Raw genomic sequence first — 23,324 nt, 5'->3', positions numbered from 1 at the left:
CTGGTTGACCTATATGTTTCCAGTGCCATTAGCCAGTTGTTTTTAGGTACACCTGTTCACCTGCAAATATCTCATGAGCCAATCACATAGCAGCAACTCAGTGCATTTAGGGATTTAGACATGGAAAGACAATCTGCTGTGGTTCAAACTGAGCATCAAAATGTTGATTTAAGAAAAGTGACTCTGAATCTAGCGTGGTTCTCAGGGTGGTATCATTATTCCAGAAAATCCTGACCCACTGGGATTTTCTACACATCCATCCGTAGAGGCTTTGGAGAGAATGGTCTGAAGATGAGAGAAATGACTTGTTGGTGACAAAATTTAGAGCAGCATGCCCAGACTCCTTTTAGTGGATAGGAAGGCAAAAGTAACTAATATAGCTCAAATAGCTGCTCAAATAAAGTATTCAGAAGAGCATTTCTAAGTGCACAACATAGCCAGCAGAGATTCTGCTGCAGCAGACGACCACACTGGGTCCCGCTCCTATCAGCTAAGAATAGAAAAATGAAGCTACAACTCACAAAGGTTCACCAGAAGATTGTGGAAGACCACAGATCCCGAAAACATTGCCTAGTGTGATAACTGTTTACTTCTAGTGCCCATTATCAGTGGTTTAGGCCACAGTGGTTGTATGATCGCATGGCATACTAAATAAGCATCATTTAAACATCACAACGAAACTGAGTATTTCTGCTGACCATGCCCATTCCTTTATGACTACAGGATAACGCGCCATGTAGAAACGCTAAAGTCATCTCAAACTGTGTTTTTATAAATATAATAATGAGCTCACTGGCCTCCACAGTCACCAGATCGTCATTCAGTAGAGCACTTTTGGGATGTGGTGGAAAGGAGATTTTAGGCAAACTGCAGTGACTGTATAATGATGTCATGTTAATATGGAACTAAATCACAGAGGAATGTGTCCAGCACCTTGTTGAATCTATGGCATGAAGAATTAAAGCAACAAAGGTCTTAACCCAGTGTAAGCAAAGCAGCATAAGCAGTATGTGTGCTAACATACCCGCCAAGCTCTCTCCCTGTTTTCTGTACAAGCAGTGACTGTTATTGAGTTTGTTACTGAGTTTTACTCAGGTTAAGAACAAAACACTTAGCAAGTACAGTGATGGGTAACTAAAACAGTGGCTAACAACATGTGGCTGTACTGCCATCTGTTGACTGAAAACACACATCACATTTCCACAAATCCTCCAAAAATAATTAAGTTGTGTCATTTGTTGGGACTCAGTTTCACAAGTACACAGTTGTCATTTGTTTGTTGCATTCGGTTTAATGGTTTTGCAGCTTGACACAAAAGAAGTTAGCGTACAGATCCAGGTGATATACAGTAGTAGATGTCAAAGCGATATGTCTTTCATTGCGAAACCCACAGCTCCCCCACCAACATTCTGTCCCCATCGTTGGTAGCATTACTCCTGTTTCAATAAATAAATTTAAAAAAAGAAGAAGAAAAAACGCTATTCACAAATACCTTACATAGTTTTCATAAACACTTTTTAAAAATAACCAAAAGCATTTCTTATTATATTTTTGTCTACATACTAATGACTGATTTAACAGAGAGATGGAGACTGTCTGTGTAAAAAGAAATCATAATTTTTCCGAACAAAAAAAAAAAATTAATAGAAAATAACTTAAGAGACTGGAAAATCGCACTTTTTGCTTGATGAACAACTTAAACTTTCTTTTCCTTGTGCATTTATTTCTATCTACACAGTGTTTGGAGAATCATGTGCCTTGTCATATAATCCATTCAAGACATTTTAGATCTTGTCATATGATGGTATACAAATATGGTTGGTAATTGGTCTAGAAAAGCATTTGGATTAACAACAAATCTTATTTTTGAGAAACAATTTTCTTTTTCCAGTATTGTGTTACACCTGAACAAAAGCTAGAAGGATGCAGGATGTGGCATCTTAGTGAACATCAATGTGAAGACTGTTTGATAATAAAGACTAGATCCTCAATATGGTCCGTGTATTTGCTTCCCAGAGTCTGTTATATACATGTTGCTTGCGGCAGGCTTAAATTTCCAGTCCCACAACACACAGTGCCAGCAGCACCAAAGACACCAGGCTTAAGGTGGGCGTGATTGTGGATGCATGACCTGAGGAAGAAGAAGAAACAACATCAAACACACAAAAAAGTGATTGAAAAGTAGGTAAAATGGGTGAAGACTTTCATTTTTATTTAATGATTTTTCTGAGCTTTACCCAGAATCTTAATCCTCCTGATTGGGCCATCTCCTCCTTCATAACGGCCGCGCACCATCAGTTCATAATCTCCAACCTGAGGCATGGGGAAGTCCATGAAGTGCCAGCCAGTGATGTAGACCTTCCCATAGATGTAGCCTGACTTTCTGAACATGACCTGGCAGATGATGAGAAACATGGAAGGTCTTCAGCAATCCTGTTATCGCTATACGACAGACGTGAGAAACTTGTTTTAACTCTAATTAAAAGAGAAACACTTTACAAACCTTGTAGTACAGCGGGAAGGAAATATTACCGAACCAGTCGTACTGGATATGATCCCACCACACATACAGCCATTTCCCTGTCCAACTGATGTATCGCCACATCCTGGGAGGATCTGGTGGTGCTGTAAAGAGATCATTTATTGAGTCTCCAAATGCAGATTTGCTCCTTATTATAAATCTTATTATAGTTATGCTGTGAGTCGTCTTTCTTACGTGGCCTCTTGGTGAACATCTCACACATTTCTCCAGGGGGTCCGAGGCCTGCTCCATTGTAGGCACGGACCTCGATGAGGTAGTGTGAATCTGGCAGCATATTTTCCAGCCTTGTCTGATTGACTGAGGCTGAGACAAAAATACGATTGGCACCTGGTTCCGGATCATCATATTTTCTCCAGTATCTGACCTAGATGACAGGATATGGGATTGTTATGGAATGGACCCCTGTTCAACTGATTGTTAATGCAACTATATAATCTCTCTGTGGTTCTGTACCTGGTATCCCTCAATATACTGTTGTAGGCCTGTTCCAGTGTCAACCACTGGCAACCACCAAACCAGAGCTTCAGTGGAGGACACAGGCCTAGCGTAGATATCTGTTGGAGATTCTGTAGGTACTGAAGAAGATGGAGAAAAATGAAATTGAAAAAGGTGCTCATAGTTTCCACGGTAATAAATACAGGAATGTGATCAAGCCCAAAGCAAAGGTCTTACCATCTCGTGGATAGTAGATGACCTTTGTGAGGGTGTAGGGTCCGTCTCCTTTCACATTAAATGACTTGATCTTCACCTGAAACTCTCGCACCTGGAAGTCTTCCTCAGTGGGGATGAAATAGGTGTCTCTGTGAACGTGTCGTCTCGTCTCAGGGTCCGAGATGGTCTCGTACCACCAGTCGTAAGCATCGTGAGGCTTAAACGCGACGATGTAGCCAAACTTCTTACCATAGAAGTACCAAGGCTCCACGGGCTAAAGGTCACAAGTTGAAACAGTTTCCAGTAAAATTCAACTGTTAAAATGGAACTTGCGAATGAGGAAGTCAAGCAGAGACACCTACTGTCCACGTGATGATTATCTCACCATTTCGACCTCCATAACCGGCCAGATTGGTGGGAGACACAACTGGTGCTGAGGGCAAGAAAATAGTTTATCATTAGTATTTTTAAAATAGCATATCTAACATATCACAACTTCAATTTCTTTTTTATCCTTACGAGCGTCCCAGGTTTTGATCTTGAGGGAGGGGATACTGGCCTCTCCAGAGCCATGCTCATTAGTAGCAATGATCCTAAACTGATATTCCATCCAAGGATACAAGTCTGTCACCTCTGCTTTCTCCATACTGCCATCAAGAACAGTTGGAGCTGAAGGACACAAGGAACATTTAAATGATGAAAATAATAATAATGAATATATCTATTATTTTTAAAGTAATTTATATCCAAAAGAATCACAGATCATACTCATTTGTTTCAGAGCCTAAAAATAGTAAAGGATGCTTTAGTTTATCATATCTGTGGCGTGAGTTGGCCCCCTGCTGGCAGCGAGCAGTACTCACAAGTGCTGGCATTCCTCCAGTCATCTTCATATAGAGCCCAGTAGTGTCTGGTCTGAATGGTATAGTAGAGAATAGGGCTATTATGCTCAGCTCCTTTAGTCCACCACAGCTTCACCCACGTGTCCCCAATCTCTTCCACCCGAATCACACCAGGAGGACCAGGAACACCTGGGATTTGGGGATCAGATGAGGGAGGAGAATGAAAACACATGGAAAAATGAGTATAAGGGGGATAAAAATAATTCCAGTTTTTCTGTAGTCAATTATATTCAGCAGTGTTGCTTTGTTCTAGCACCTCAGAACAGACTTTAATGGCAAAAGATGTCATGCCTATTTGCTAGCATGGAAAAATATTGAGCTGGGGGTGGGTTCCCAAGTAGCTTGCAGATCTGCAGCAACACTAGGCAGGCTACAGCAGCTTACATAGCATACTTTTATATGAGATTTCCTCATTGGATCCATGAAAATGTTACAGCTTTGCCATCACTTGCTGATGTGGGCTGGCACTGAGAACTTTCCTTCATAGCTTTCTAAGACTATACTTGACTCTTTACATCTGTGTTCACCTCATGCTGAGACTGACCTACAATCTTGAGATCACAGTAGGCAGTGTCACTGTCCACAACAGTCTGAGCCGTGCAGGTGTAGCGACCTTCGTGCCAAATTTGAGCGTTCAATATTCTCAGGTCGCCAACACCATCTTCGTTCTAAATGACAGGAAACAACAGCATAATAGAAGGAAGGAAACCCAAAGGAGAAAAGGATAATGAGAAAAGTGGGTGAAGTATACAGAGGATCTTTAGTCTGCATCCTCGAAGAAGGTTTAACATAAATATGGCTGTAATAAATCACCAACCCTACCATGACACGTTCATATTGTTGCCACTCTGCATTAAAGTCGATGACTCTGAAGTCTATAGCCCAGATAAATGTGATGTCCAGCATGGGGTCGTATGAAGCTTCACACTTCAGAATCACCTCGTCACCAACTCTAACCTCAGTGTCCTCAGGTGCTACTGTGATGCTGGTAGCCTCTAAGCAAAAGAATATTATAGATACACTTAAAAATCATTCTAGATTGTGGGATCTTTACTGTGTTTAGATGCACACATATACATGCGCTGACCTGTGATGGTGAGATAGCCAGAGCTGTTGGCCTTTCCTCTGTCATTCTCCGCAAAGCAGGTGTAAACCCCTTCATCGTTTTTGGTGGCATTCAAGATCTCCAGACTCCCGTCAAACATGATTGAAATGCTGTGAATATGGACATAAGCAGTTAAGCTTCCTGATGTGCCTTTTTTCAACAAGCAAAGGAGTAAAGCTGAGGTATTAGGCTGACCGTGAGCTGTTGTAGAGGAGCTCTTTGCCCTTTGTCCAGGTGAATCGAGGTCTAGGAGCCGCTCTGGGTTTACACTCAATCACCACACGTCCGTCTTTAGCTCCGAGAAGCTGCTTCTTCACAGGGTTGAACTCGAATGTTGGCGCACAGGCTGGAGGGAGGTTAGAAGTGTCATTTTGTGTTTAATACCTGTCTTAAACCATAATGTAGCAGTTCAGTTGTGCTTTTAAATGTCAAAATTCACTAAATCAGAGTACCGATGACTCGCAGCTCAGCGTTGGCGTATTTGATGCCCCAGTAGTTCTCAGCGATGCACTGATACATCCCGGAGTCAGCAAAAGTCAGGCTGGAAAACTTCAGCTCACCTTTACCATACTAGTAAAAACACAACCCAAACGTGTACTTGAGCCAAAGAAGACTTACACAAAGCAACTGTAAAGCCAAGCTGAGATATCATATTGCCCAGTTTCACACAACATGTCAAAGAGTTTTTACCATATATCCATCTTTATACCAGCGGATGAAAGGGAAGGGTTTCCCTGATGCCACACAGCGCATGGTGTGCTCTGAGCCAATGTCTTTCATCGTGTTATTGATGGTCTCTGCCCACTCCGGAGCAGCTGGAAAAATATAATGGGAATCACTATACATTACTGGATAACACAGACAGGCAAGTCACTGAGCTCTGACAAATGACTTACACTCCACGTAGAGCCAGGCCTTGTGCCAGTCCTTTCCTTTAGTGTTGATGGCTTCACAGTCATAAAATCCCACATCTTCGTACTGTACATTAAACAGATGAAGCACGGCCCCCGATTCACTGATTTCATGATTAGCCGGGAGGTCTGTAGCATCAACCTTCCTCCATACAATATGTGGGATGGGACTGTGCAGAAAATACAGTTAGTTTGTTGATGTGATAGTAAAGCAAACTAACCAGAGGCTCTTCTTTGATGCAGTCCCTACAGATAAAGGTATACAAAAAATAAAAGTATTTTAAAAAGTATAAAAAAATGTCTTAGACCACCAGCCAGTTTAAATTAATAGAACTGTTCATTACCCAAATCATTTTTCTATTTCTGTAATAGGCAATCCAAGAATATTCACAAACTCTTTGTACAAAGTAATCTTAATGTAAAATATAATTGTTCTCCATAAATTTTCAATTTTACTGTTGTAAAAAAGCAAAAAAAAGAAAAGACTCATTATTATTTTTGGATTAAGAAGCAAAATTACAGTTTTTTACTTGCATACTTGAACAGAAAAATGTGTTTTAATGAGATCTCCCTATTTTACGAGATGAGGAAATGAGGAAACATGGGAACCGTTTGGAATTAATCTGCATTCGTTTTACTTAAATCGCTTTGGAAAACACTAATGTCTAAAGTCCTGGTTATGGTTAGGGAGAAGGTAGTGCTGTCAGCATTAATCTTGTTAAAATGACGTTAACACCATAACCGCATTAATGCGACAAATCTCCTTTAGTGAGTTAACGCGGATCTCCCTGCGTGTGGAGCTGGACTGCGCTAACGCATTAATGAGCTAACCGCGCTGATGCATCGATGCCGTGCTGACAGCACTAGTTTAGGAATAAAGTTAGGGTTAGGGCTGGAATACATGGCTGGGACGTGTATTACCCTGGGAGAGTCATTCTACTGGATTTTATCCATAACCCAGGCGTAGCATAAGAACGCAGAAGGAACACCTCAGGACTTGACAAAATCATCACTGTATTACACCTCGGGAGTGAGAACAGGCTGAATTTGAACATAAGAATGTGAATTGAGTTTGTAATTTGCCAATACAGTTTTTAGTTTTACACAGGTTTTTGACAGATCACTCGAATAGTTTTATTTTCTTGTTTTTAATGACAGTTAGTCGAATAAATTGGTTAGGCACTGTACATGAATGCAAACTTAAGAATAATTTAAACGATATAACACAAGATATTCAAAAGATATAACGTTCCTATTTGGAACACGTAAGTATACAACCCCTTTAGTTACAGACTGTTTCCAGGTTTTCTTGAGTTTGAAACAGGACTATAATATTTCAGTGGTTTTTAAATATGGATTTTGACTCAGTCATTTAACAATCCAAACATTTTTTCTTTTTGAGCCATTCTTCTTTGCATTTTTCTGCATGTGATTGTATTTCTATTGAAAGTCCAGTTTCTGTAAATGACTTACAAATGACTGCAAAAAGTTGTTTTTACGTGGCATCTGCTCGCATTTATACCAATTAATTATCAGTAAAAGGGAATCGAATGTGTGCTCTTGTTACCTTGCCTAGTTTTAAAAAAATAAGTCAACTATTTCCATTATTGTTTCCACATAAACTCTTTCCTATGGTATTTGAATGCATCAGTGTTATGCAATGCTTGCATGTGTACCGGTACATGAATTATACTAGGAAAAACTTACTTTCCAAGAGCAAAGCATTCTAATGTAATATTAGAGGCCAGCATGGCAGTCGTATCTGGGAACTTCACCCTGATGTCTGCTGGGTATTTTCTCTCCTCACCTGGGAGAAAAGTCTTCATTATATATACAATAATAAAGCATGCAAAAATCATTTTCCGGTATCGTTGCAGCACGGTGACTAACCATCGTCAGGTGGTAAGGGGATGAGAGGGATGAATTTGGAGAAAACACTCTTTCCTAAGACGGGACTAGAAACAAAGCAAGAGTAGTTTCCCGCATCCTGAGCTTCCACCTTGGCAATGTAGAGGTTCCCAGTCTTCTGGGAGACAAACCTACGACGGTCTGTGTTCAGGAACACTGGGAACTCATTGTAGATCCAGCGGTAGGTAACCTCCTCTGAAAGGGAACAGAAAGAGGGAGAGATGCATAGGCCACGTTTTCTTGTTTGCACCTCTGAAATCTACACACTGTTTGAATGATGAATTTTAGGTGTAATTCTTGAAGACATGTACATACGTGGCCAGGCTTTTGGAGGTACACACAACAGAACTGCTCCCTGTCCTTCTTTGACATAAACTGGCTCTCTCTCTTCATCAGGAAACTCACCCAGAACTACACAGAAAGTACACGGGGGTCAAAGTTCAACCACTGCAAAACTGCTCAAAGGTGTGAATAAGCTTTAGTCATTAAGGAGCTCAATGAGTCAACACAGTGTTTGATAAGTATTATGATTCAAAGAGCATTCCCTCAAAGATGAAAACTTGCTGTGTTGCTTTCTAGATTTTAGTCTGTGTTGTCCTCTCTTCTGTAAATGGTACTTACATAGTGCCTTTCTACGTAGTTAAATGTTCAATTTGCTTTTCCTACAAGTCTCTATCACGCAATCACACACACATTTGTACTGCTCTTGTACTGGTAGATTTACTGGTAGCTTTTATTTGTTCGATTGGTAGAAGACCCGTTCTACCACCTGAGCCTCAGCCTTAGTGATTTGGAACTGCCATACCTGGCTTAGGTTTTTTCCATTTGATCTCCACTTAGTCTTTATCTGTATGCCAGTCTGAGGACGTTACAGTTGAAATTAATACATAAATATCAACACTAAAATAATCTGGACCAGTCAAGGAACTCAATCGTCACAACCTTAATGAGTTGGAGATAATGTGAGCAGACACGCTGTCGAACCTGAAGCTAAAGCCAAGAACATATTCAGCTCAAGATGTCAACACTGAACTTAAGCAGGAATGCCGTGCTTGGTGGTATTCACTTTCAAATACATTTTTAATTTTATTTCTTTGACTTTTCGCTTTTAATTTAGTTCAGTTTCAGTTTAGTTTAAAAAGCAGCTTTGGTCTTTATTAGTTTTTATTGTATGGAAGGCATACGTCAGAGGCAAGACTTAGGAAAGTCAATACAGTTAATAGAATAAAAACACACAACTTGACTCACATTCTTGTAGGCATCCAAAATGTCAATAAATATGACCATCAAAGCCTTAAAAGACAAGTTTTAATAACAACTCTTTACTAAATTAACAAACACAAAAACTAAGAATCTTTCCTGTATATTTTTTGAGTTAGTTTTATTTCGCTTTTTCAAATGTCTAGTTTAAAGTTTTATTTGAGTGACCTAAAATGTTTTGGTTTTTTTTACATATAATTTTAGTTTTTAGTTCAGTTTTAACTATATTAACATTATACTCACATCCAAACTTGACTCTGGCCTCTTTGCTGATAACGGTGCCGTAAATATTCCTGGCCACACAGACGTACGTCCCAGCATGTTTCTTCTGGATTGGATTGGTGATTACCAAATTCCCCCCCACCAGGCTGTAGTGTTCATCCGGCTGCTCCTTGAGCTTGATTTCCCAGTTATCCCGACGCCACCTAGCAGCAATTCAAATGTGACATCCTGTAATGTAATTTAATGTATTTCTTATTTAGGAAAACTATCATGCACCGGCTTGTAACCTGTATGTAGCTGGGGGGTTAGCACGTGCTCTGCAGTTCATGGAGATTCTCCCATCGGGTGAGTCTTCGATGTAAACCACATCCACAGGCTCCTCTTCAAATATGGGGCCGTAACCAGTAGCATCCTCTGATACAGAACAAATTAGTTAGTTCATACATATTAGATCAAAAATAATCCTGAATTAGCTCTTTTAGAGTCCTTTTATTATGACAAAACCAACTCACCACCGTATATTCTGGGCTCACCAAACAAAACTGCCACTAGAAGAGTAGAAACATTAAACATTAAAGGCTGCACAGTAATATCTTTTTTTCCCTCAACATCATTTTGAGAGAGCATGTGTTATTTTTAGGCATCATTAGTTTTCTTACCTGTGAGGGAGGGGAAGGAGGAGAGAGCCAGCAGCAATAAAGCAGTGGAAGCCATGGCAGTCAGCAGACTGACTCAGATGGATGGAGGTGGATGGAGAGAAAAGTCGATGGACAGGACATGAACCGGGGAGGGCTGAAAGAGACAGAGAGGAAGGAGAGCTTTTCCTTCATGTCATTATTTGTTTCATTATTCAGTGCAACTTATTTTATTTCTTCAAAACACTTATGTCACTCAAAACAGGCTAATGACACTACATGCTATTTACTGGACTTTGCAGACCAGAAGCAGTCAGTGCAGAGCAAGCTGGAATCCTCCCTGTGAATATAAATGATTCAGGATGTCAGTGACTCAGCAGTACAATGCAGTGTGAGCTGGGTGGGTGCACAACCACAAGAAAGTGCACCTGCACAAACACACATACCTGCACTGTCTGAGTGCATGCTCAAACACTGAAACCCCACAACTGCCTGCATATGAACAAAACACATTGTAGCTCAGCATTACTTAAGGGCTCCCGCAGTGCCATGAAACATGCTTACACATCACTCCTACAGGATGAAATGACAGTACTGCTGCTGTGTGTTGGTGTGTGTGTTTGCAACAGCAGAAAACTATGTCAAACATGACTGTGAAAAACAGAAGGAATGACTCACAGAGGCATGGATATGTAAAGTATGACCTTGGATTGGTTAACAGGATGGGTTAAGCTGGAAATTGGATATCTCTGTGTAAAGTTTTAAAATCTCTTGTGGAGAACACATTTTATATCATTATCTCATAAAGAAATTGAGGAATCCCTTTATGATTGTCTGTTTTTCCCCTGTCTTGGCAGTGTTTGCTACTTTGCAGCTGTGCTGGGGACCAAGTGGCAACCAGTAAATGCAGTTCCAGGACTGGCCACTTGAGGCTGACTCCAAGAGCCAATTAGTTACCATAACCAGGGGTGCACATAAGTGGTCCGCAGGTGCACATTCGCACCAGATAAGAAGTTGCAACGCACGTTTGCGTACATATAAAAGGCACTGTTTTTGTCCGCTAAAGTGGGATTTTCACGGCATAGTCTGCACCACATCTCTGTGCGTTCATCATTTGTTTGAAGCCAGCTCACCTCCTGCAACCACTTTTCCGAGAATACGCGCTTCTTTTGCGGTTTGGACTCCTTCGGACATTTCTTTGGAAGTGGAGGAACACCAGAGTAATTGCTTAAAGGAGCTTGCTTCTTCGACATCTTTAAGAGTTCTAAACAAATGTCTGTCCTCTTCCAGAAAATCTTATGTACACAAATGTGCGTTGCAGCTTCTTATCTGGTGCGCGTCTTTTATTTTGACAGCGAATGTGCACCTGCGGACCACTCATGTGCACTCCTGACCAATACACAGGTTTACAGCCCTGTGCAGATAGGTTCTTTTTTAGTATTAATGGGTAATTTATCTCTTCATAACAACTGTAGGGGTAGAGATTAATGTAACCCATTTAAGGTTTACAGCTTTGCACATGCTAGCTATCTATTTGATCTCACCATCGCTAATTAGGGTCACTGAATTTCTATCAGTTATCTAAAAGATAATATATTCTGTTTTGTTCTTCCAATAAGTTTATTTTTGTCATCAACTTTACCATTTTATTTGTGTGTTATTTAGCATTATTGTAGCACCCATTCAGTCTATGGATGCTCCTAGCTAAATAAGCTTACTAGCCCTCAATTCTTACCTTTAACTACGATCGATTCATGCTCCAAAAAAGCAAGATGGCAACAACAGTAAGTTAAAGTTAAGGTTTTAAATCAGCAAAGCCACATCTACAACCTAGTATGTAGATAGAATTTGGTTTTAATGAGCAAACAAGCCATCTCAGAGGTCATTTTAGTTATACTGTTTTATGCAAGGCTGCTTTAGTTAGCAACCTTTGTGTAAGCCCACTGATAGCTAACTAAAGGCTTCTTCCCCTTTGTGATTTCAGTTTACTGTAAATATAGATGGAAATATGGAAAAAAAAATTGCATAAGAATGACAACTAAAATCTTTAGTTGTATTTTAAGCAACTCTGTTATAAACTGTAGGCTGACCTTGTTGTTGCTTATATGACATTTACATTTCAGGTTTCAATAATTAAAAAAGGAATGAAGGAAAAGCCTGACTCTGTAATTGTGACGAATCTTGTGGGATTAGTGGGTGTAAATGCTACATTTTGGCAGCTTCTCATTTTTGTATTAGTGTTGCAAAGTGCACTGGTTCGGCACAGAATAGACAACTACTACAGCTATGTATGCAAGTTACTTCACTTTACATAGCCAAATACTATTTATTAATTTCCTTGAAGCCTCTGCTGACTTGTTGAGGATACAAGAGCTGCAGATTTCTCTTTTGTGTCTGCCGCTGGTTCAAAATGCATCGGAAATCTTTCAATTTGCTCTAAACCATCATCAACTCAGGCTTACAATGGATAATCTTCATACACTGTCACATGGAATGAGGCCGTATTAAACTGAACATATTAAACATTACATTTATATAGTTAAAGGCATATACTGTATGCACGAAAACTAAAATTAACATGCACTTCACTTTAGTAATGCAAACTTTAAAAGGCAAATTGAAGCTGAACGGTAGAAAAATGTGGCAAAAAATAGACCTAGAAAGGGCCAAACAGCCATCATTCTCAGTTAGCAGCATCTGTCTCAAACAAGCAGAAAGAGGGAGTGAGAGAGCAGAGGCATACACCCAGTAGCTTATCCACATGCAGAGACTGCAGCAGTGACTTCTCAAAGGCCCTCATGATGACTCAGCACTAATGTCACCATAGCTGCACAGCTATGTGTCTGTGCATCTTGTCCTAAGATGAAAGTACACCTCTTGCATCTAGATATGGGTACACAGATCTGTACACAGGCTACATTGAAAGTGTGCAAACACATTCAGAAATCACTTTTATATATAGTACTTTCATACAGCTTTGCAGATTAAAGTTGCAATCTGTCATAATGGAAATTCTGATCAATTCATCTGAGTTTGTTTTCATGCGATTCCCAGCTGGCAATAATCCCACCACCATCCTCTTTGGACAGACCAGAAAAAAATTTAGGTCAGCACACGTATTAAGCCTCAAGTCTCTTTCGGGGGCTGACTGGATAACCATGTTTGCATGCGGCTTTTGTGGCTGCCAGAAATCACATTCATAGTAATGTTAGAATTCAGCAACAGGGCACTCGAGTAATGCTGCTTTAATCTTGAGTTTGCTGGGTTACTTATGCACGGGCATTTGGATCACAAGTGATGTAAATGACAGAATAAAGACACACGAGGCTGAATAAGGAATAATCTGAATCTTGCAGCCAAATCCATTTGGTGAAGGACTTTTCAGCATCTGAAAGGAGGCGTTACACTCGTCACATCTTTTACAATCTGTTAAATCCCAGCAGACAAGGGGAAAAGAGAGAAAGTGTAGGGGAGGGACACAATCCTGCGATGTGAGCAAACACATTTGAAGTTACCTTGGTTATACTGACTCCTACAGCTACTTCCATTTCTTTCACACTATGCAACAAATACACTGAACACTACAGTGCAGGCCGTTTGCGGCACTAATCTGGCTGACTGTTAAGTTCATATTCAAAGGGTATGCAGGATGTGGCTCTATAGTAATACACGTTTAATTTAACAATAATTCAGAATTAATGTTTTAAGAGGATAGATGTTCCAGCGCATATATACAGCAGTTTGGGCCAATAAGGGAGTAGCCCTGTCTAATACTTTCCCAAGCAGATGCCATAATGGATCCGCTGCACTCTGCGCCCTTGACGCATCCAGTATGAGACACTTTCACCTTGAGTCTCCTCCCTGCATCCACTGATGCACTTTTTTAAAAAGCATGTGCTGCAGTCGATTCACTCTGAACTAAACCTGCAGAGTGAAATGCAAAGCCAGACAGCGCTGACTTTGTCGCAGTCTTCAGTCTTTTAAAGTAACTGCGCAGTTCCTTACATCACTTCACCCCTATGACGACTGAGCGGCACCGGTAATTCACTGCTCTGCATTGCGGTACTCCAGAGCCGGTCCATTTCCACACTCCAGCTCTCAAAGCATCCCCGGTTTATTCTCACATCTCCGGACACGAAGACACAATTGTGTCATGCACTCGCTCGTCTGCGGTGTCGTTCTTACCTTTTGAGGCGGAATGAGAAATTTCAGCGCACTGTCTTCATGGCACACCTGGACCCGAACCGCAACGTGCCACAGAGCCCACCCCGCCGGAGCGTCCCGTTCAGATGAACTTTTCTATTGGATGAGAGAGGCTGAGTGGCAGGTCATGGTTAGCGGGGAGGAGGCGGCTGCGATTGGCTTTCGAGAGAGGGAGGATGAGGATGGGAGGGATGCGAGCATGCTTGTGCGCATCCCAGACGAGGGAAATAAAGTCACAGGGGGGAAAAAAGATAATTGGTTAAGTCATAATAAGTATTAAAAATAAATCAATAAAATTAAAGGAGGAAATATATTAAGGCGAGTTACTGAATTGCTGTCATCTGATTGAAAATAAAGTACAAGGGCAGGCTATAACTTGGCACTCCAACGCACTAAAGATTTCGCAGGAATTTGGAAATTTATTAGAATACAAAGGGATTTGGGAAATTTGAAAAAAGACATAAAGGAAAGCTTCCTATAGCTGATGCGGCCATGTGCTGTGCATCTTAAATGACCTGCAGATTAATTATTAATGGTGGATTGCAGACCAGGCGAGGTACAAGGATTCCTTACAATACAATAAAATAAGTTGCGGTTCCATGGTGGGGGCAAGATTTTATTTTATTTTATTTTTTTGCGGGGGGGGGTGTCATCCTAAACTTAGTAAACATAATTAATCCTACAGTTTTAGTTTTTTTTTTTTTTTTTACCTATCCTACAAGTTTTGTACTTTTTAAAAGTAAAAGTACAAAACTATTAAAGTAAACTACTTAAAGTATCTCAAGTAAGTTCTTACTCTATGACTAGCTAATTTTACAATGAAAAGAAGTGATTTAGTTACACATTTTTATTGATAATCTGTCTTTAATACAAATGTAGAAGTAGAAAGGAGCACACCAGAAAAACTGAAGTATATCAGATGTTTGTATCAGTACTGCAGTTACTGCACTTTTACACACTGAGGGTCCTTCAGACAGTCCTCTTCACAGGATTTACAGGATGAGACTTATGGGAGAAAATGATTTGATCCACAGTGTGATTAAAGAATAGCTAACACATTAGCCTAAAAATAAATATGTTGTCTAGTCCACTGCATGCACTTACAGTGTTTAACAAATTTATCAGACCACCTGTCTTAAAAGCAAGAATACACAAAGATTTTTGATTACAAGTGTACAAGTGAATAACTGTAGTTTGGCATCATAATCAAACAATAATATAGTGTTTTACATTTTTTTTATTTTTTTGCTTTTTAAAAAAAATAAAATAAAAGAGCACATCTGAAAAGCCATGGGTGATGACAATAATTATATTTTAGCATTAAAAATATAATTCAGATTAAAGCGCTTGCACATACTGGTGAATCAAAAATTATTCTGGTGATTAATAATACTGTCAATTTAGGCTGTGGGATAAACCTTACACTGGATGAAGGTCTAATAACATTGTTAATGTGTGTTGTCATCATTTGTATACATTTTTTCAAATTTGGATTTCCAGTCTTTTTTGCCTTAATACTGTGTATGCCTATATGCTGGGTTTTGAATTTTGTAGTTATCTTCTCTGATAGCTGTTATATTTACACGGATTTCCTTTTCAATGGAAACCAGTGTTACAGTGGAATTTGAATAAAGCACACACACACCACACATGCGGTGCCCCAGATATATGTTAATCTTGTGAGGATTAACTTTCAGTTGTTAATCTCTGCAGGTCATTAGCTGGAGAAAAGACAAATCATGCACTAGATGGCGCCACACACACGCACATACACACTTTATGTTTTACCCCATGTACAAAGTCAAAGAAAAACATACCAGTTGTGGAATCCTGAAACCAACATTTATTTCATTTTTTTTAAACTTCATTTAAAATACAAAATATTTTGCAATATTATATCGTAGAGTAAACCATTTTGACAGCCATTCATGCTTCTCATGTAGCGTTAACATTAACCAGAATGTCATATCATATACTGTGTATCCTACTGTATGTTAACCAGTAACTAGAACATCGTTTCTGGTGTATTCACACTCCAATTTGCCAGTTCGGTTATAAATCCATGCTGACCATATTTCCATATGCTCCCAATTAATATTAATTGTGGGGTTTTTTGTCTTCTTTTTGGATGCACACGCTTTAAAAGGATATCATTTTTAACTGATGTCTAGTTTAGGACAATAGTTCTTGTGCAAGCTACATCCACCCACACGGTGTTGTCCCAAAATAGATGCATGTGTTTATTTTAAATGATATAGCCTATTTAACTGTGTGCCTTTTTTTTTTTTTTTATTTGTAAAAAATACAGAAAATGTGCATGAACTGTCTAAAACAGAAACAATACAGGTGTCACAAGAGCTCAGTCACAAGTTAAATAATCTCCTTTGATACCTGATCGGCTAAACATTTGCAAAGTCACCTGACGGGTTAAAATATAAAATAACTTCACACCAAATGAAAAAGAATGATAACTGTAAATAGTCCCATCTCACACTGAACTGACTGAGGTCTAGCTCTCACCTTCGACCTCAACGTGCTCAATTCAAAGTATTATTTACAAAAATGCAACAGAAATATCTACACGTGGAAAGCTGACACGTTGCAACCTAAAAACTTGATGCAAGTTATGATAAACCCAACACATGGAAATGTTCTCTGAAAAAGAAAAGGAAAGGAAAGAAAGTTTTGCATGTCCTGTTGAGAGTGGGAGCAGACTGCTTGACACACATTGGAATTATAGACTGGTACCAATGGAAACAGAAAGCAACGGCATACATTGGGCACGCTGCAACGCGGTAGCATGCATGTGGTGCACACGCTCACTCTCGTGCACCCGGACATTCACACTTAAGCTTCATTCATTTTACAGTAATATAAAACTCACTGCGCTCAGACTGAGACGACATACAGCATAAGGGTTGAATGCATAAACCGAAGTCACCAGTGTGTTTTACCATTTGGAGTGAAACAAGCAATATTTTCACATGAACAGATACACCTGTTTTCACATTCAGTATCATTTTTATGACCGCGTCGTTTCTAAGCGCTACCAGCAAATGTAAGTCTATTCCAGATGTTGAGTCCGGTTCCCACTGGCGGTTACCTGGTGAGAAGGTTGGCAGTTGTTTAGTGCTCCCAACAGGTTGGGAGAAGTTTGAAATGGACACATGACACATTTTTCCCATTTTATTATCGAGTGTTCATAGCTGGATGGTATGATTATATGATGCGTATACACTGTGAGCTGATGGTAGCTGGATAATATGATTGTCAACAAGGGCATAGCAATCTATAGGTGGAAGCGATCCCTCACAACAAACGCCACTGTGTAACATCAAAATTGTTCAAATCAAGTCACGTTTATAGCACTGTGTAGGAACCCTGGACTCCAAAATGAAAGAGGCTATTTTTCTAAATAACTAGCCCACATACAATATTTAGTGGCATTACAGCTGATAAAATGGTCTTAGTTTTAATGTTCCCCTATGAACAACTTTATTATCAGCGAAATCCTGAAGCGCATTTTTTTGCGGTGTTGAACACTCGCGTAGCTTTTAAAGCTGTTATTAAGGTAAGGTCGGGTGGTATTCTGAATGCATCGCAGCTGTAGACTTCTTGAACTGCTCTGAGCTCTGGTCTGTCTCATGTATGAAGGAAGGATGTAACTATGAATCAGGTTGCCGTTCACTACAAAGGCACTAGAAACCGTGCTGAGAGCTTCTCAATCATTAACATCCAAACATCCAGACACCGCTGCACCATCTCTCAGTGAACCTTTCTCTAAATGCGACATATTTGCAGCACAGTACGCACAGCACATATGCAAGAAGGAATGCTATTGGAAGCAGTGCTGGGGTAGCGGTTAGCTCTGTCCACGTAAAACAGAGGCCTGCGCAGGGGCCACAACTCGAGGTGGAAGCACCTGGCAATGACACTGGATCAATCACCACTTAAGAGATCAGTGAGAAGAAGCGCAGGCTTGGGAAAAACACAAAAGACTGCAAAAAAGAAAAGAATGGGAGGCCGACTGCAGTTAAGTGTGGGAGGTCTGGCTAGCTGGCTGGTGTGATAAGTGGCTGAAAGCTGAGCTTATCTAATGTCTAGCCAGGTTTTTAATGACCGCAAATAGACATACCTGTCCTTAAAATATAGCTTTCTTCTTCTTCTACCACATATGTACAAAAAAGGTCAAAAACCTATGCTAGCTTCTACTTGGAGTCACACATTTCACAGCAGTCTCTGCAAAGACACTGCTGTCTTTTTTTCCCTCTATATATCATACGTGATTTGACACTTTCTGACTGATAAAAAAAAAAAGAAACAATAAAAGACATACCCAGCTGCTTGTAGGCGTGCATGGTATACAGTTTCAACACGCAGCTTACCTCTGCAACAACTGACACGAGTGTGGTAAAACGCTTATTAGGATCACAATTTACTCCATGCACATGTTTATGAATGGGATTGGATGCATTTTTTTTTGCCTGCCTTCTGGTTATGTACTGTAGCTTGATAAAATATATCTTTTTTGATATTTCATATCTTGTATATTTTGCAAAGGATATCAAATGGCACTAACACACTTAAAAGATTCGTGCTCAGTCTGAGTGGTAAAAACCCCTTCGGGTACATTCCTTTTGCTTTTCTGTATTGTTTGCTCTCTCCTTCCCTCATTTCACACCTTCTTTCAATGGTTATGGGTGATGTGGAGCCGGTCTTTGCCATGTTGAGTGCGTCTTGATGAGTGGAGGTCACAGTGTGACCGGGGCTGGCAGGTGTGGGGATGAGGTCGTGTCAGCAGTCTTGGTGACAGTTAGCCATGGCCACCGGAGTGAGAACCACCAAGGGGTTAAGGTAGGTGTCCACAACAACTGTCACCTTAGCAGCTGTCACCACAGAGATGGTCACATTTGCCAGGGTGACAAGGGAGTGGCTGAAGCAAGCGTTGCAGCCAGGCCGTGGCCCTTTGTTAGACAAATGAATTCATGGCGTTGACAGGCGACGGGGCCTCCGAGCTCTCGTTGCCTTCATGCGTGTCTTTTTCTTTCTTGCCGCTGTACTGGCCGATGAAGGAGCCGTCCTCGTTGAACTGCCCGTCCCCACCTTCACCGTAATCCACCAGACTGTCGTCGCTCTCGTCACGCCGCACCGTCCCGTTGGACGGCGTCCGGCTACCCTTCAGCGGCTTGTGGTCCTCAGTGTCACTGTAAGGAGTAGGAAGATGGCTGAGAAAGAACTCGTGCAGCTTGCAGAACGTCTTCTGCACTTCTCATAACCTTTTAGAAAGAAAACAGGCTCTTCAAGCACATAAGCAGTCTGGCTTTTCCACTGCACAAGCATAGCTTACCACAGTGACAATATCACTGCAACTTTATGCCATCTTTGGTACACATTTTGATGAAGCTCACTTCAAGTGTGCAAATACATCCACAAGTGATTACTTTTTTAAACTCAAAACTTAAAATGAGCAAAATCATGGGGTAAGTGATACATTACACGTTGTGGTACTGTTATTGTACAGTGGAGCAGCTCAGTTAAATATCATTTAGGGTGTTAGTGCTGTGGTGGTTCAAGTCCGGGTGCAGCGCTGCAAGAGGAGTTTGCAAATACGTGCCGTTCAGTCCTTTGCAATGTACCTGCATCCGAATGCAATTTCTGAAACCTTTTCAGTCAATATGCTTTCGCTTTACATGCAGGAATCCAAAATGCAAACAGCATCATTTAAACCATTTTGTCACGCTCCACCTGTATTAACACACTGAGTTTTATTCAATACTATGGCAGCTACAGTGAGGATCATACAAGTACTTTAGCACTTAATGGAGATATTAAAGACTTTATCATTATTAAAACAATAAAATGAAGGGAGCTAGAAGCAGTTAAAGCAGTAATATTAAATGGTAAATCTGGAGTGTTAATGCTGGTACTATAATGAGCATCATGACACAGTAGTCTCTGCCTTCATTTTCTCTTTAATCAGAAACTCAAGGAGGTTTTATAGGTTGCTTGAATTGCATGCTGCTTTTATCGCATCTTGTCTTACCTCTCCATCGACCTAAACCCCTCCCCCCGAAAAACAAAACAGAAAGATAAAAGTGGAAGGACACATGAAAAGCAATTCATGAGCCACGGTGAGTGTCTATTTTTTGTGAGCTTTTTTTGGAAACAGACAGCGCTTTCAGCTCTGCTAGTCGAAGCATGCAAGATCTCATTTGTTTTAAGAGCAGTTAGTATATAATTTAAGAGGTCAGAGATGAAACAACTTGTTAAAATTTACATATTGTATAATATGAAAAAGCTTTTTTTATATGAGATGGGCAATGTGCAGGTGAGTTGGTAAATGTAAGAGTCAAAGCAGAGTAGTTTGGATTTCGCCTTGCCTCTGTGGAGTGTTTGGTAATCGAGTCTGGAGGGGGGAGTGTTTCTGCAGCCTGGTAAAATGTTCTACATATACAAACAGCCCAGTCAGGACACAATGGACCAACACAAAGAGAACGCTCATACACTGCTCTGGTCCTATTTTAACCATGCTTCTCTGACTGAAGAACGTCTCTCACCTGTACTCTCCAAATGTCCCATCATCCTCCTTCATGGGTTGGATCTCTGGGTCTTGGTGAGCGTCTTCTTTTTCTTTCACTGTCAGTTTCAACAGCAATTAATTTAAATTTCTGCGCATTCCCGACTACAGGCTTGGACTCATAATGCACACAGATAATGTGTGGTTTACCTGGATATTTGCCACCCTTGTTTCTCTTGATGAAACACACTATTAGAAGCACCAAGATGAGGAGAGCGATGGCACACATCAGTCCAATAAACCAGCCCTGGGTAGCGATGTCTACCTGCCGGCTGGCTACAGCTGGAGAAAGAAAGAAAGAGGAAAGAAAGAAAGAAAAACGGGTGGGGAGAAGTTCACAGAAATAAAATAAACATTAAGTGTCAGCTCAAAATGTACTTCTAGGCTCCTATAACAGTGAAACTGTCCTCTTCATGCTGAGCAACACTGAGATTAACAGAAGCTGTAAACACAGGATGGAACTGTGAAATGGGTTAATATGACGATTTATATGGAGGACCAAAATAGCCAAAATTTAAAAAAAAAATTGGGGAATAAATAAATGACTTTAAATAAATTATTATGACGCTTATGGTGATGTTCAATAAGGAAGATCTGTGATCACTACTGCTGTCAGTGCTCAAACTGCTAGCCTATTCTTTATATCACTTCCACTTTCCTACGGTGTCAAACTGACAACGCTGACATCATTACTCTAGTCCAATCATTTTCTTTCCCCACCCCACAGAACAGAGCCAATTGGCCTCTATTTTGCATACTTCAAATCTCAGCACTCTTCTTTCAATCTGCTTTCGTGCAATCCGTCTCATCCAAGCCTTCATCTTCATCTTCACCACCACCAGCATTTACACTACGGTGGGTCTTGTCCTAAGTCTTATCACCGCTGAGATTCTGTCCTGCTATGACAGGTTATCAGAGTCTAATCACCAAGTAGCTTAATTGAATTCTGTATCTCAGTAAATCACATTCAGTTCTTCCAAATGATCTCTCCTTATCAAAATTGTCTTTAATGCATGAAAAAGAATGCAAAACACAAATACACACAATATTAATGCATTGATACATGCTCTTGCAACAATATTGTTTGTTCTGTGATGTTTTTTTTCTGTTGCTGGGTGGTTGTCAGACAGCGTGACCATATAATCCACAAGCAGAGACCTTGTGGATCACAGTAAGATGTGTTTACTTCTGTATGTATTTACTTTTCTATAAATTTTCTGCTTCTATCTACTTTCAGTTGTATTAATTTCATATATACTTACCTTTACATTTTCCTATTTATTTAGCCAGACTAAATTATTTCTGTTTTTCGATTTTTTTTTCGACATTGTTGTTTTAGTATTGAAACTAGGTTGCTGTCGTTGTGTGCAAAGTGTGCACCTTAGAGGTCTAATTTTTTAGGTTGGTGAAGATTACTGGAAAAATGAGGTGTTCAGTTAAACTGGATAGTCACTCATTTGCAAGATGAAGAAGCTAAAAGTGCCTGAAAAAGGGCAAAGAAATATGGGTGTGGGGGGTATTATTTTGTTTTACAGAGTCACGTGTTTCTGTCTTTGTTAATTTTTTTATTTCAGCAGTTCTGATCCTCAATGCATGTAGGCACTAACACAACAAAATTAAAAGAGTTACAAAGGTAATAATGGGCATTGCGGTGACGACTTTAAATGACATGCATTAGACCAGAGGCTACTGATGGCAACTCCTGACATGCTTGTACGCTAACTAACTACCGTACATTCATGTCTGAGTGTAACAAACTAAATCTGATGATGAAGGAAAAAAAAAGATGAAGCAGGCACTGAAAACAAAAACCATCTATGTCGAGGCATGCTGCCTCACCTGGCACCGTAACCAACATTTCGTCTGTGCTGTGGACTGTCAGGTCGGCTGCATCTTTAGCTATCACTTTCACCCTATAGGAAGTTCCCGGCTTTAAACCTTTTATTGTATGTGAGTGTGAACCGTTTGCAAACTCCTTTTTCCACTCCTCTTTACCTGGAATCGAGGCAGTGGAAAGGAATTAGATTCAGGAATCTGATACTGGGATAAATGCTAATTTTGAAAAATCAGATCTAGTCAGTTGTAAGCAAGTCAAGACATGCACTGATGCTTTGAAATACAAGAGAAAGCCTTACTGTTCTCAACAATATACTCCACATATACATTCTTATGGTGTCCAAAGTATTCCCAACTGATCACTGCACTGTCCTCTGATACAGAAGTGTTAACTGTGCCAAAAGCACGACCCACAGGAGGCGCTGGGCACCGAAGAGAGAGAGAAAATGTGTTTTTTGCTAATATAAAACATAAAAAGTACACATTTTTTGAAGACGCCTACATTTTCAACTTACTAAATTACATTAATCTAGAATAAATCCAGTAAAACAAGTAAAATTATATCAATGTTT

At 40.1% G+C, this 23,324-nt stretch overlaps 2 protein-coding genes across 13 annotated transcripts in view; both read right to left on the bottom strand.

Moving 5' to 3' along the window:
- Positions 1-1,268: 1,268 nt before the first annotated feature.
- On the bottom strand, positions 1,269-14,483 carry cntn1b (contactin 1b). The gene is made up of 24 exons (XM_005725216.2): positions 14,322-14,483; positions 10,161-10,293; positions 10,014-10,049; positions 9,789-9,915; positions 9,523-9,704; positions 8,335-8,430; positions 8,002-8,214; positions 7,819-7,918; positions 6,097-6,281; positions 5,891-6,015; positions 5,653-5,770; positions 5,396-5,546; positions 5,183-5,310; positions 4,918-5,090; positions 4,640-4,763; positions 4,057-4,224; positions 3,713-3,862; positions 3,556-3,626; positions 3,215-3,467; positions 2,996-3,117; positions 2,717-2,906; positions 2,504-2,625; positions 2,238-2,394; positions 1,269-2,131 (listed from the first exon to the last, which is right to left on the bottom strand). The coding sequence occupies exons 2-24, from the start codon at positions 10,213-10,215 to the stop codon at positions 2,049-2,051; spliced, it is 3,129 nt and encodes a 1,042-aa protein (XP_005725273.1). The 5' UTR covers positions 10,216-10,293; positions 14,322-14,483; the 3' UTR covers positions 1,269-2,048.
- A 3,027-nt stretch (positions 14,484-17,510) lies between these two features.
- Positions 17,511-23,324, bottom strand: part of nrcama (neuronal cell adhesion molecule a) — a 67,034-nt gene continuing 61,220 nt past the window's right edge. For 9 of the 12 annotated variants that reach the window (XM_005725206.1, XM_005725204.1, XM_005725208.1 and 6 more), the window contains 5 exons: positions 23,052-23,174; positions 22,756-22,911; positions 21,067-21,198; positions 20,897-20,975; positions 17,511-19,543 (listed from right to left, as the gene is read on the bottom strand). In XM_005725206.1, the coding sequence (XP_005725263.1) occupies positions 19,309-19,543; positions 20,897-20,975; positions 21,067-21,198; positions 22,756-22,911; positions 23,052-23,174 (725 nt within the window). In that variant the 3' untranslated portion in view covers positions 17,511-19,308. The remainder of the gene's footprint in view (positions 19,544-20,896; positions 20,976-21,066; positions 21,199-22,755; positions 22,912-23,051; positions 23,175-23,324) is intronic. The other 3 variants (XM_005725212.1, XM_005725214.1, XM_005725213.1) reach the window with 1 other exon arrangement.

This window comes from Pundamilia nyererei, unplaced genomic scaffold (genome assembly GCF_000239375.1).
Source record: "Pundamilia nyererei isolate P.nyererei 1_Seehausen unplaced genomic scaffold, PunNye1.0 scaffold00014, whole genome shotgun sequence".
Lineage (NCBI taxonomy): Eukaryota > Metazoa > Chordata > Actinopteri > Cichliformes > Cichlidae > Pundamilia > Pundamilia nyererei.
The sequence above is the reverse complement of the archived record's forward strand: the minus strand, read 5'-3'. Positions and strand labels throughout refer to the sequence as shown.

Bases quoted from the DNA above. Each gene is read 5' to 3' on its own strand.
- cntn1b (XM_005725216.2), bottom strand. From the start codon at position 10,215: ATGGCTTCCACTGCTTTATTGCTGCTGGCTCTCTCCTCCTTCCCCTCC. The intron at 2,907-2,995 runs GTACAGAACCAC...CCTGTCATCTAG, and splicing joins AGTATATTGAGGGATACCAG to GTCAGATACTGGAGAAAATA. The intron at 2,132-2,237 runs GTAAAGCTCAGA...CTTCTTCCTCAG, and splicing joins CAGGAGGATTAAGATTCTGG to GTCATGCATCCACAATCACG.